At 39.0% G+C, this 12,932-nt stretch overlaps 1 protein-coding gene across 3 annotated transcripts in view; it reads right to left on the bottom strand.

The window, feature by feature from the left end:
- Positions 1-7,366: 7,366 nt before the first annotated feature.
- The window catches only part of ANKRA2 (ankyrin repeat family A member 2), a 13,785-nt gene continuing 8,219 nt past the window's right edge, over positions 7,367-12,932 (bottom strand). For all 3 annotated transcript variants that reach the window (XM_023207969.3, XM_023207970.2, XM_023207971.1), the window contains 6 exons: positions 12,793-12,858; positions 10,864-10,961; positions 10,232-10,357; positions 9,693-9,759; positions 8,436-8,516; positions 7,367-7,883 (listed from right to left, as the gene is read on the bottom strand). In XM_023207969.3, coding sequence (XP_023063737.1) covers positions 7,828-7,883; positions 8,436-8,516; positions 9,693-9,759; positions 10,232-10,357; positions 10,864-10,961; positions 12,793-12,858 — 494 coding nt within the window. In that variant the 3' untranslated portion in view covers positions 7,367-7,827. The remainder of the gene's footprint in view (positions 7,884-8,435; positions 8,517-9,692; positions 9,760-10,231; positions 10,358-10,863; positions 10,962-12,792; positions 12,859-12,932) is intronic.

Below are 12,932 nucleotides of genomic sequence, written 5' to 3'. Positions count from 1 at the left end.
TACGTTAAAATGAAAATGGACTACCATTTTTAATAATTGGAATGATGAAGATCAAAAAGTGAGAAACCATACAGGTTAGTGAACAAGGGGCAAACACGGACTCAGTACTGGCAGGGGCTGGCAGTTGGGGGTAATAAATTGGAAGACAATTGGCAATATCTACCAAGATTTTAGGTGAACATATCCTGTGATCAGGCAATTCCACTACAAGAAATTTATCTCACAGATAAATTCCCACAAATGCACAAATATGTACATAAGAGCTCATTACAATATTATATGAAACAGTAAACTATAGTTACTGTTTACTATAGTTACTATAGGAGCCCAGGGAATTTCTATGGCACTCTGACATGCCGATATTTTAAATTTAAGACTCTTGAAGGTCAGCAGATGCTGCAAGAGGCTCTTCTCTGATATCCCCTTATCTACCTAAGACTGGACCCGCCAAAGAAAGCCCAACTGCATCCCCTCTCCTCCCTGAAATCTCATTGTTATTGCAGAAAAGAGGAATGGGGAATGCAACCACACCCGGATGGACTTTTTCACATAAGACATGGATTGATGCATTGGATTTCTCCCCAAACAGGATGCTGTGTCAAAGCTGACCAAGTATACAATGCTGTCTTTGGGAGGACCCTATAGCATCTCATCATTGTAGGCATGGCAACATTATCTTTCAAAGAAGAATCTAGAATGGCACAAGGAGAATGGCTTATTCTTTTTAGAGGGCAACAAGGCCAATCTCTGGCTCAATTGGGTGGGCAGGCTCCTCCTTAAATACTGACAACCTGTTCCTGAAGTAGCTGAGAGACCTTTGAGGCAGGGGCTCACTGAGAGAGGGGTGCAAGCAATTGACCTCTTTGTTGCTGACGGTCTCCTTGGCACAGGGGCAATGCCAGGACATGCAAGTAAGAGGAAAGAGATTTCATAACAGACATGCATCATGGAGGAGGGGTTACCTGGCCTTGTAGATAGACTCTGTGAGCTGGCATGAGTCCTGGAAGGGCGGTGCTTCAGTCAACACCCATGTCTGATGTTCAAGGAAATCCTAGAACAAAGGAATCACAAGACAAGCTCTTAAGCGTTTGTTGGTACAAACTGCTGTACTGGATGTTCAGGACTCCTTTTTATCCAGAAGATAAACAAGGGAAGCAAACAGTCACGTGGCATCTGAAGTGGGCTCTCTTTCACACGCAGATTCATAAAGGACGCTCAACCACAACAAGCAATTCATTGAGTGACAGAAGGTGAATTAGTAACTCACAGTTAAGATTACTGTTTTAGAATTTCTTATTTTGTCATATAGGCTTAAAAGGGAACATGTTCATCTTTACAAAAGCATCGTAGCAGGTACCAATAGGCCAGAGACAAAGGATAAATGACTAAGTTCTTTCATACACAGGACGGCAATGCAAGAGGCAAGTGTGAGAATGTGGCTTGTCCACCTGCCAGGAGATAACTGTCCCTAGAGCAGGGGTTCCCAGCCTTGATGTACATTAGAATCAACTGAGAAGGGATTATAAGTCCCCATGTGGCAGCCCAGGCTGATTAAATCAGACCCTTTGGAGATGAGACCTGGCTTCAGTATTTTCAAACCTCTCCAGATGATTCCACTGAACATCCTAGGCAGAGAACCAATTGCCCTTGGAGTGGAACTTTCTTCCACCACTGTAAGGTCTTCAGTCCTCTCATTCTCAGGAGATAGAGGCTTCTGTTGAATCAATTGATGTTGATACAGCAGCATGATTAGCATAGAAGAAACCTGTAATAGGCATATTACAAGTGCAAACATACCTTGGTTAACACATGACATTTTTAACTTGTCCCCAGGATGTATGGGTTGAGGGGAGATCATTCTGAGCAGGGCAGGGAACCACGCTGTGTTGGTCTCCAGTGTCCCCAGGGCCCAGCCCAGTCTCTAGCCCAGAGTACATGCTCCATAAACATTTGCTGAAGGATTGGATGACTTTAAGGGGAAATTTCCTGTTTCCTACACTAAGCTTTTGCAGAAGAGATGGTGAACAGGTCAGCTGAGCCCCAAGAAGGTATTTATAATGCTTTCCATAAATTGATTGTGGGAGATGTAATATATCCAATTATAACATCCTCATGGATGTGAAGAGGGGAAATAACAAACACCTAAAAATTTAACGTGCTTTACATTTTTTAAACAAAGTAACATGAGTGAATCTATCACTTTGGAGAACAACTAACATTTGGAACCTGTCAAATTGAGAACATTTCACTGAATTTATGAGTAAAAAATAAAACATGGACAAACGTTTCATACAGTGGCCTGAACTCTACAGACAGGAGAACTCAGTAGGCAATGACTGTGCAACAGTTTATTTCCAGTGTAATAATTATGAATCTGATGTGAATTTCAATCCCATAGAGCATAAAACCCCCAGCAATAGTTTCTTGCTTCCAGATAGCAACATGGCATAAAGCATGTGGATTACATTCCTGTGCATGCCAACTGGTATCACATGGCTCTTACTCCAATAGGAAGGACTTTACTATCTGAAGAGGAAAATGTATACAAAAGACAGAATAAACCTTCAAAGTTTACTTTAATCAAAGAACAGTTACACAATTCTCTTTGCTACGTACCTCTTTTCTTAAATGGTTGTATTTCCTGTTTAAATGCACACCCAAAAATATTTCAATCATGCTATAGGTCTTTTTCATATCTTTAGTGTTATTATTATTTAATTAATTAATTAATTAATTAATTAATTTTTTGAGACGGAGTCTCCCTCTGTCACCCAGGCTGGAGTGCGTGGTGCCATCTCGGCTCACTACAAGCTCCGTCTTCCGGGTTCATGCCATTCTCCTGCCTCAGCCTCCCGACTAGCTGGGACCACAGGCGCCCACCACCGCGCCTGGCTAATTTTTTTGTAGTTTTAGTAGAAATGGGGTTTCACCATGTTAGCCAGGATGGTCTTGATCTCCTGACCTCATGATCCGCCCGCCTTGGCCTCCCAAAGTGCTGGGATTACAGGCGTGAGCCACCGCGCCCGGCCTCTTTAGTGTTATTTTTATTATAAAACCAACACACACGTATGGTAAAAGTTTCTAGACAATAAAAAATGTAGAAAGTTACTGCTACCAGCTTGAATTTTATTAGTAGTATCTACCACAAAGGAGTAAGGTGATAACTTTTAAAGCTCTCAGTAGGTATGTAAATATGAGAACTGGTCACAGAAAATATTAAAGAGTAAACCAACAATTAATTAATTTAAGAATTTTACAATAGCCAGAGTCTGTCCTGTCTTTCATTCTTTTTTTTTCAAAAGGTCAATTCTCACTCTGTCACCTAGGCTGGAGTGCAGTGGCGTGGTCATAATTCACTGCAGCTTTGAACTCCTGGGCTCAAGTGATCCTTCCACCTCAGCCTCCCAAGTGGCTGGGACTACAGGCATGTGCTACCACACTCAGCTTCTCTTTTTTTTTAGTTTTTGTAGACACAGGGTCTTTCTATGTTGTCCAGGCTAAATTTGAACTCTTGACCACAAGTGATCTCCCACGTCAGCCTCCGAAAGTGCTAGGATTACAGGTGTGAGCCAGTGCACCTGGCCTTATTCTATTTTTATTTAGTTTATAACTCTCATATTTGTAAACATTTTATTCATTACACAACAAATCACTTAACAGCTATGAATACAATGCCACTTAATAGAAATATTAATATTCAATGATATAACTTGCACAAAACATTTAGATATGTATAGTGTATGTATATGTATCCAACTGGTTATAAGCAGTTTGTTCTAACAAAAGAATTTCAAGTTTTAACTTTTCGTACATATAAAGATAAAAAGGTATGATAATGAAATCTTAAAAGAATATTTTCTAAAAATTAGGAAGCTAACTTACATTTTAGAGAAAATTTCAAAGCTAAAAACTTTTAAAATCTTTACCGTATAATGACTAAAAATCATCCTTTATAGTTTCCCTAAAAATATATACATGTATCTAAGCTATTGGCATGCTTTTGTAAAGATCAAGAATATTAAAAATATTGACCTTTTCACTCAGATTTGCAGCTTTGTAGCTTCTTTTGCCATAAGTAACTCTGGAGTGAATTTCGTTATCTAGTCAGCAGGTGATGTAAGAAAAGCGTTGTCACCAACACTTTAGGACACCTACGTTACTATACCTCTCAAGTCATGAAAGAAGGGAGATTAATTACAAGGGTGATTACCTTAACCCCAGCTGGCTTTCACTGAAGTAGTTAAAGGTCATGGTGACATGTCCTTTCCATGTCACAAGGCACAAAGGCTGCCCAAAGACACTATCTAGAAAAATGTAATTTGATTCAGTTTTTACTTTTTTTTTTTTTTTTTTGAGACAGAGTCTTACTCTGTCATCCAGGCTAGAATGCAGTGGCGCAGTCTCGACTCAGTGCAACCTTTGTCTCCTAGGTTCGATTGATTCTCCTGCCTCAGCCTTCCGAGGATTGTAGCTGGGATCGTAGGTGTGCACCACCATGCCTGGCTAATTTTTGTATTTTTAGTAGAGACAGGGTTTTGCCATGTTGGCCAGGCTGGTCTCGAACTCCTGACCTCAAGTGATCCACCTGCCTTGCCTTCCCAAAGTGCTGGAATTAGTGGCATGAGCCACCGCACCTGGCCCTGTCTTTACTATTTATTCAAGTTCTTAGAATTAGTGAAGTCATATGTTAATTTGAAGATTTTTGTCTGGTAAAGAAGCAAATAATTTATTTTGCCCCCAAATGGTAATTTATGTCCCTGTTGAACAGTAGCTAGGTTTGTATTCAATCCAGTAATCTTATCTTAATGTTGCCAATAATTACCCAGCTTCTCAAATGCTCTTGGAGTCAGTTTTCATTTTATTGTTTTCCTCATTAATTAATGAGTTGAATAAAGTCCTTGTCATGTGTTTATGTGCAAGACAGAGAGAGTCATGTCTTGTGACCTTTTGGAAATCACACGTGATCATTTTTGAAGGTCATGTACTGAGATGTTCGAGAGGATTAGCCTGGCGGAGCCCAAGACACTGATTTGCCTGCTCATCTTTTCTTGACGTCCGAAGTGAATCCTGGGTGGCGACAGAACTTGAACTTTTCTGACTCTCTCTAGTTCTTTTGCCCTTTCTGATTTTATGTATTCGTATTTGTTTTTGTTTCTGGTTTGTACACCTTCAGTAACTTATTCCCTATTGGTAGCAACAAAACAATGATTGGGGACTTGCTTTTATGGTCTATTTGGTTATCTCAGTTGGATGAATAAGGGAGACCTGTTCTTTGTTCGGTGAGATTTGACAGAGAATTCGATTTATTGGTCTTTTTTTGTTTCTGTTTTGTTATTTTAATCTGTTTGTTTATAAGCAACCTTAAAGCAACCAAGAATTACTTGCTATGTTAGTCAGGCTTCTCCAGAGAGACAGAACCGGTGGGATACATGGAAGGGCATTTATTAGGAGGAAATGGCTCACACAATCACAGAGGTGGAGAAGTCCCACCACATGCCGACTGCAAGCTGGAGAAGCAGAGAAGCTGGCAGCGTGGCTCAGACCAAGTCTGAAGCCTCAGAACCATGGAAGCCGAAGGTGCAGTCCCCAGCCAGGCCTGAGAATTCTGAGATCTGCTGATTGTCAATCTTGAGTCACACTGGGGTGAAATGGTTATGCTAGTCAATTCTGGCAGAGATTGTTTCATTGCTCTTCAGTGGGGAAAGCACTTGCAAGCAATACTCGGAGTGATGTGCCCAAATAGATCATTGGATTTTGTTACTGTATAACATGAACAGGAATCAACACTTCATGGATAAATACCATTAATAATAAAAGGAACCAAATGGAAGGGTAAATGGTTTTAGGTTAACCCACCAAGAGTGCTAGAAAATCAATTTAAAGTATATGTCTTACAGACAGTGGGTGAAATATTAGTACTATTTTCACATATTATTTATTTAGAGTCTCACTCTGTCACCCAGGCTGGAGTGCAGTGGTACAATCTTGACTCACTGCAATCTGTCTCCTGGGTTCAAGCAATTCTCCTGCCTCAGCCTCTTGCGTAGCTGGGATTACAGGCATGTGCCACCACACCCAGCTAATTTTTGTAGTTTTAGTAGCGATGGGGTTACACCATGTTGGCCAGGCTGGTCTCGAACACCCGACCTCAAGTGATCTGCCCACCTTGGCCTCCCAAAGTGTTAGGCTTACAGGCGTGCACCACCACACCCGGCCTCACATATTATTTAGATTTGCATTTGGTGTAAACATCTATTGTTTTCTTTCCCCCCTGCTTTTCCTTTAGGTAACCTTTGCCTGCCACATTCCCTGTGGTCTGGGGGCAATGCTGGGTATTATTAATCAGTCACCCCTTCTCCCCCAACTCAGCGGTATATTTATATGCCATGCTTAACAGAGTTCTGCCTCCTGGGAATGTAAATCCTGAGCAGAATGACAAACAAGGGGTTTAAAGCTAAACATCATAGTAACAGCATCCGAAATGCCTGGCCATGGTTTCCTGACCGAGATCCTTAGCTGCCTTTCATTCCTTGGGACTGCCTGCTTCTTCAGCTTTCCCTTCCATTCCGCATCCTTCCATTCTGTTTAGATTAGCTAGATCAAGTTTATGTGGCTTACAACCAAGTACCATAACTGACAAAACATCTATTTTCCAGGTGAAGTGATTTAAGTCAAGTCCTATACTCAGTGGTCAAATCAACTTCTAACCCATGGCTCTTTCTTCATGGCTTCTGTGAAACACGGATTTATAGTGCTCCCTTTGTGCCATTAGAGAATATCTCACTTGTGGCCGGGCGCGGTGGCTCAAGCCTGTAATCCCAGCACTTTGGGAGGCCGAGACGGGCGGATCACGAGGTCAGGAGTTCGAGACCATCCTGGTCTACACGGTGAAACCCCCGTCTCTACTAAAAATACAAAAAAAAAAAAAACTAGCCGGGCGAGGTGGTGGGTGCCTGTAGTCCCAGCTGCTCAGGAGGCTGAGGCAGGAGAATGGCGTGAACCCCGGAGGCGGAGCTTGCAGTGAGCTGAGATCTGGCCACTGCACTCCAGCCCGGGCGACAGAGCAAGACTCCGTCTCAAAAAAAAAAAAAAAAAAAAAAAAGAGAATATCTCACTTGTACTGAAGAATTGACTTCTCTTCACAGAGGTCTTTTCCTACTGAAAAACTTCCTTAAAAGAGAAAAATATTCTAAATATACTTCTAGAAATGACAATAAGTCTTTGTTGATTGACTTAGATTCAGTTTATTTTAATTACATATATTGTTTGATCTAATGAAGTATTACAGCAGGACAGAAGGGTGAAATTAAAAATCCTAAAGAAATCTCTAATAATCTCGTATACTTAAAAAAAGTATTATACAAACTGACAGAAAAAGTATTTTATTTATTTATAATATCATTTTGTAAACAATCACACTGTGCACTTTTTAATTCAACAATAAGAACAATTTTTTTCTAGGGATTTATAGCAAACCCTATATAAAGTGAATGACTTAATACATGAGTGAAGATGACTAGGGTAGAATAATTTCTGAAAATGTCAAATTACAGCACTTGATACAAAGACCGATGATAACTATCTGTACCATAGAAATTTACATGCCACGAAACATTAATTTATAATTTTAAATATACAGTAAAACATAGTTACAAAAAGGGTATTAAATTTATTATAAACCAGTGAATTACTCAGAGAAATATTTATTAAAACCTACTAAAAACCAGTAAATATTGCAACTGAGGTAAAAATTTATAAGTAAACAAAACTATCACTTATAAGGACCAAGAAGTAAACAAAAGGGCAGACACTTTCTGACGACTGTGTCTACTCCTTGATATTTTGAAGCAGCTTCAACAAATGTGACTCAATAACCTGTTGAACTAGAACAGACAGGTAATCAAGATTACAGCACACTGACTATAAATTTCTTAAAAAACTATCAAATTTAACTTATCCCCAATATTTTCCTAAAATAAAGTTATTTCTAAGCAGGATACATGCATAGTCTGAGGGTGATAATACAATGCAACACTTTAAAAAACTTGAAACTTAGTCTGTCCCTGAGTAACTGTCCAAGTTACTGGACGTTGTATCTTGGTTTCTGTATTTTTGAAACTGAAGGAGAGTCCAGAATACAAGGTTATCCTAAGGTTGCCCTATAAATAGTTTGCTATCAAAATATGAAATAAATCTTATAAACAGGTATGCACTTATTCTCCGGTAACTAATTATTTGGTTTGGTGAAAAGTATAGTAACAAACTTATTTCTAGACTTTATAGGAATTTGTGGACTTTTCCCAAAGTTAAAAGTGTATGTCAGGAGTTGGGATAAGGTGTTTTAGGATTACAGTGATAAAGATGGTTTGGAGTACTGGCTTATACTATTTACAGAGCTTTACTAAGATGAGACACAAGAGTTTGAACACACTTACCACTTCTATAGCCCAGGGCTACAGCTAGATCCATAGAATTATATCCAGAGTCAGTTTCAATTGTTGGGTCAGCCCCACTTTCTATACCAAAATAGAAAAATCTACATAAATGAAATGAAAATGCAGATATGTTTGTCTATTATTGGCTCATGTAGAAATAGCTGGAGAGAGTCTTCAGTTTGGAGAATGTTTTTAGGGTAGTCTGACAAAGTACAGAATGCATGGGGTACTCAGAATTTATTTTAGTGGATTGGAGGGAAGACACTTCAAACAAACAGTGTCCTCTGGAGTAGCTGAAACTCATACACAGTGAAAGATAAAGCTCATAGGTAAGGACACTGTAGAAAGAAAACAATAGTGAATTCATTTTCTTTTCTTCTTCTTCTTTTTTTTTTTGTTTTTCCCCGACAGAGCCTTGCTCCATTGCCCAGGCTGGAATGCCGCGGTGTAGTGTTGGCTCATTGCAACCTCTGCCCCTGAGGTTCAAGCGATCCTTCTGCCTTAGCATCCTGAGTAGCTGGGATTATAGGCGCCCACCTGCCTGGCTAATTTTTATATTTTTTGTAGAGATGGGGTTTCACCATGTTGGCCAGACTGGTCTGAACTCCTGACCTCAAGTGATCCACCCACCTTGGCCTCTCAGAGTGTGGGATTACAGGCATGAGTCTCTGTGCCCGGCCACATAGTGGATTCACATGTGACCCCCCAAATGAAAGCAACAAGGGGCCGGGCGCGGTGGCTCAAGCCTGTAATCCCAGTACCTTGGGAGGCCGAGGGTGGATCACCAGGTCAGGAGATCGAGAGCATCCTGGCTAACATGGTGAAACCCCGTCTCTACTAAAAAAATACAAAAAAACTAGCCGGGCGATGTGGCGGGCGCTTGTAGTCCCAGTTACTCCGGAGGCTGAGGCAGGAGAATGGCGTAAACCCGGGAGGCGGAGCTTGCAGTGAGCTGAGATTCGGCCACTGCACTCCAGCCTGGGGGCGACAGAGCGAGACTCCGTCTCAAAAAAAAAAAATAAAAAAGAGAGCAACAAGGACAAAATGTCCAATTGCAAGTGTGGTATGTGATGGAGGTGCTTCTCACATGGGCAACTCTATGGTGACAGGTGCTCTAGGGGTGAAGAGCAGCGAGATTCACGTATTTAACAATAGTTAATGATTCTCTTGAGTAGCACCAGGGGAGGCCAGGTTGAAAAAATAAAATCAAGTCCTCACATGGGATTTTCTACATAGTATTCACTTTTATCTGCTTACCTAAGAGCATCTTTACACATTTCACATGATTTCCATGAACAGCATAAAGCAGAGGTGTTCCTCCATTCTGCAAAACGAAAAGGTGATTCAGAGTTTTTCAGGGTGAGCAAGACTCAAGTAATTTAATGCTGCTGTGAGAAGTTTTACTAGAATTGGACATACAATCATTTAAAGTAATTTTAATATTTTGTGAAGGATACTTAAATCAGAACTAATAATTGAGTCTGTGATATTAACTTTTTCTTCTAGGTATTTAGCTAATTAATTATTCTTCTTTATTTATTCTTTGATTTATTTTTTAGAAACAGGGTCTGTGTTGCCCAGGCTGGAGTGCAGTGGTGCAATCATAGCTCACTGCAGCCTCAAACTTCTGGGCTCCAGCCATCCTCCCGCTTCAGCCTCCCAAGCAGCTGGGACTACAGGTGTACACCACCATGCCCAGTCTATTTCTTCTTTAATAAAACTTACTGCATCTCTCCTGAACCAAACAAATTCTAAAACTTGTTAGAGTAATTTTAAATGTAGTATCACAAACTTACCCAATCATATTCATTTACATCAACTCCACAATCAAGCAGCATTTTGACAATATCTGTGTAGCCTTTACTACAGGCCAATGACAGTGCACTTTCTCGACCTTTTCCTAAAAGTTGGGGATCAGCGCCCTGGTATGGGAAGTAGAGATAAAAGACTTCTCAATTAGTTTAAACAAGAAGATTGTTATCCCTGTCTACAATAATTATAGTAAAACACTAGACCTGGTAATGTTCTGGGCTTAATATGGAAATAATGAAAACTTTTACTCATGGATACTTTTATTGAGATTGCCTGGATGCCTTCCTTCCTCTGTCCTGTATCAATCCTAATTATCCTTTCATTCTGGAGTCAAGTCACAGCTCCTCCATGAAGCCTTCTCCTTCAAAGCTGACAGTACTTCTGTTCCCGTGGGACTTAGAGAGGTCTGGGCATTAAATTATTTCTTACTGTTGCATGTATGATTAGTCTTGCCTTCTCAACTAGATCCAAGTTCCACGAGAATATGAAAAGCATTAAACTTTTTTTGGTAGCCTCTACCATTATACCTAGCTGGCTGGATATATAAAAACTCTACTAATGACTTAACTGAACTTAAGTAACTATAAATATACATTTTCTGAGGCATTTTCCTTACATTCTGAAGTAGGAACTCTACCACAGCTATTTGCCCGTGTGCTGCAGCCCACATCAGAGGAGTAAATCCTTCTTCATCCGTGTGATTGATAACATTTTCTATTTAAAAGAAAAGCAATTTTTGTGATCTAATTTAACAACCACATCTTAATATCACTATGAAAAACTGGCATTCCGAAGACCAGAGTTTGAATTCTGGCTCTGTCACTTTCTAGCCATGTGACCCTGGGCAAGACGCTTAATTTCTTCAATATACAGAATTCCTTGCTTACCTCGACGTACAGTTGGGAGGATCATAATAAAAATGAGATTATATGATAGCCCTCAGCATTACAGAAATACATAAACTTACTGAATCTTATTAAAGCTATCTTCTACTCCACAGCTAACATTGCTGCCTGAGAATTTCTCTCATTCTTGTGGTTCGCTAACACAATGTTATGTGGATGACAGATAATATAATGTGAATGAAGAATAGTCTCAAATACAGTACCATGCAATTCTACCTTGAACCCCATTTTCTTCCCTAGATTGTCTACTAGTTATTAGGTCCACAGCCTTTTCTCTAAATTTATTTAGTAGATTGAAGAAGCCTCCAAATATTCATAAACAAACAGAAATATAATGATTAAGTCTTTCTTATAAAAATGATGTGATTAAGCAAAATAAAACTCTTTGATCAGACTCCCTGTATTCCAGAAACAGTTTTGGGACAACTGGCTAACTTTTAAAGCATGAAAATAAAAATACAGCTCAATCTTTACTCCATTACAACAAAACATATTCCATGTGAGTTAAAGATTGAAATGTAAAAAGGAAACCCCAGAAGTTCTAGAATAAGGAATGAGTGAATTTATTTATAATCTTAAAATGGGAAATCCTTTCTAAGCAAGATATAAAATCCAGAAGTCACAAAGAAGAAAATAAATTTATGACTTACAAATGTTATGCTTTCAGAACTTCATAAAGGAAGCCAAAGGAAAAATGACAAGCTGGGGAACAATATATGCAACATAAACAACAACAAAAAGCTAATTTCCTTAATTTAGAGTTTACATACCAGTATATAGCAGGCAGTTCACACAAAAAAAAATTCCAGTAGACCATAACTTAAAAAATGTAAATGAAACTACTCTGAGATGCCATTTTTCACCCGTCAGATTAGCAAAATTTGGAGTCTGCTAATATCCTATATCAGTGAGGGCATGGGGAAACAGAAACTCTAGCTCTGGTGTAAGGACACACATCTGGTTTTATATATATATTATAAATTTACATATATAAGTTGTATGTATATATATGTATATATGCATATCTATGTATGTATATATGTGTGTATATATGTATATATATGTATGTATATATATGCACACATACACACACACCCTTTGACTCAGCAAATCTACTTGTGGGAATCTGCCCTATAGATATATTTTAAGTTTTAAGTATAAACCTAAAACTTAACGGGGGGCAGTTAGAATAAATAACAGAACATGTACATGCAATACAATGCACACTTATGGAACTATAAAAACAATAAAATACGTCTTTAATATGTGCTTATATAGAAAGCTCTCCACAGTATTCAGTGTAAAATGGTGCAATGTAGTGTATATTTTCCCTTTTGTGTAAGTAACAAGCACATACACATTCTCACACATAACCTGAAACACAAATAGAAATGTTTTCCATAAAAATTCTCTGAAAATGTAAGAAACTTATAATGTTTGCTTTTGGGGAAAAGGCAAGGGTGGTAAAGGAACGTTTACGTTTTATATTCCTTTTTTTTTTAAACTATCCATTGGGTTATCTGCCTGGTGAGTTTATATAACTATTTGTTTTTGTCTTTATACTTTCTTATATTAAAATAAAATAACAAATCTAATAAATCCTACTGAATTTGTTTAAATCTTTTTAAATAGGCTATTACCTTGTTCGATACGAGTAGCCAGATACAGCATCTCTCCCTGAGCAGCCAACTGGTGAACAGACAAAGCTGAAACAGTACAGAAAATACTTCATGCATTATCTATAGGGTACACTTGCATCATCCCAGGGTTCATGTTTGTG

Source organism: Piliocolobus tephrosceles, chromosome 4 (assembly GCF_002776525.5).
Source record: "Piliocolobus tephrosceles isolate RC106 chromosome 4, ASM277652v3, whole genome shotgun sequence".
In the NCBI taxonomy this organism is placed as follows: Eukaryota; Metazoa; Chordata; class Mammalia; order Primates; family Cercopithecidae; genus Piliocolobus; species Piliocolobus tephrosceles.
Note: the sequence above shows the minus strand (reverse complement) of the source record. Positions and strands in the feature narration are given on the sequence as shown.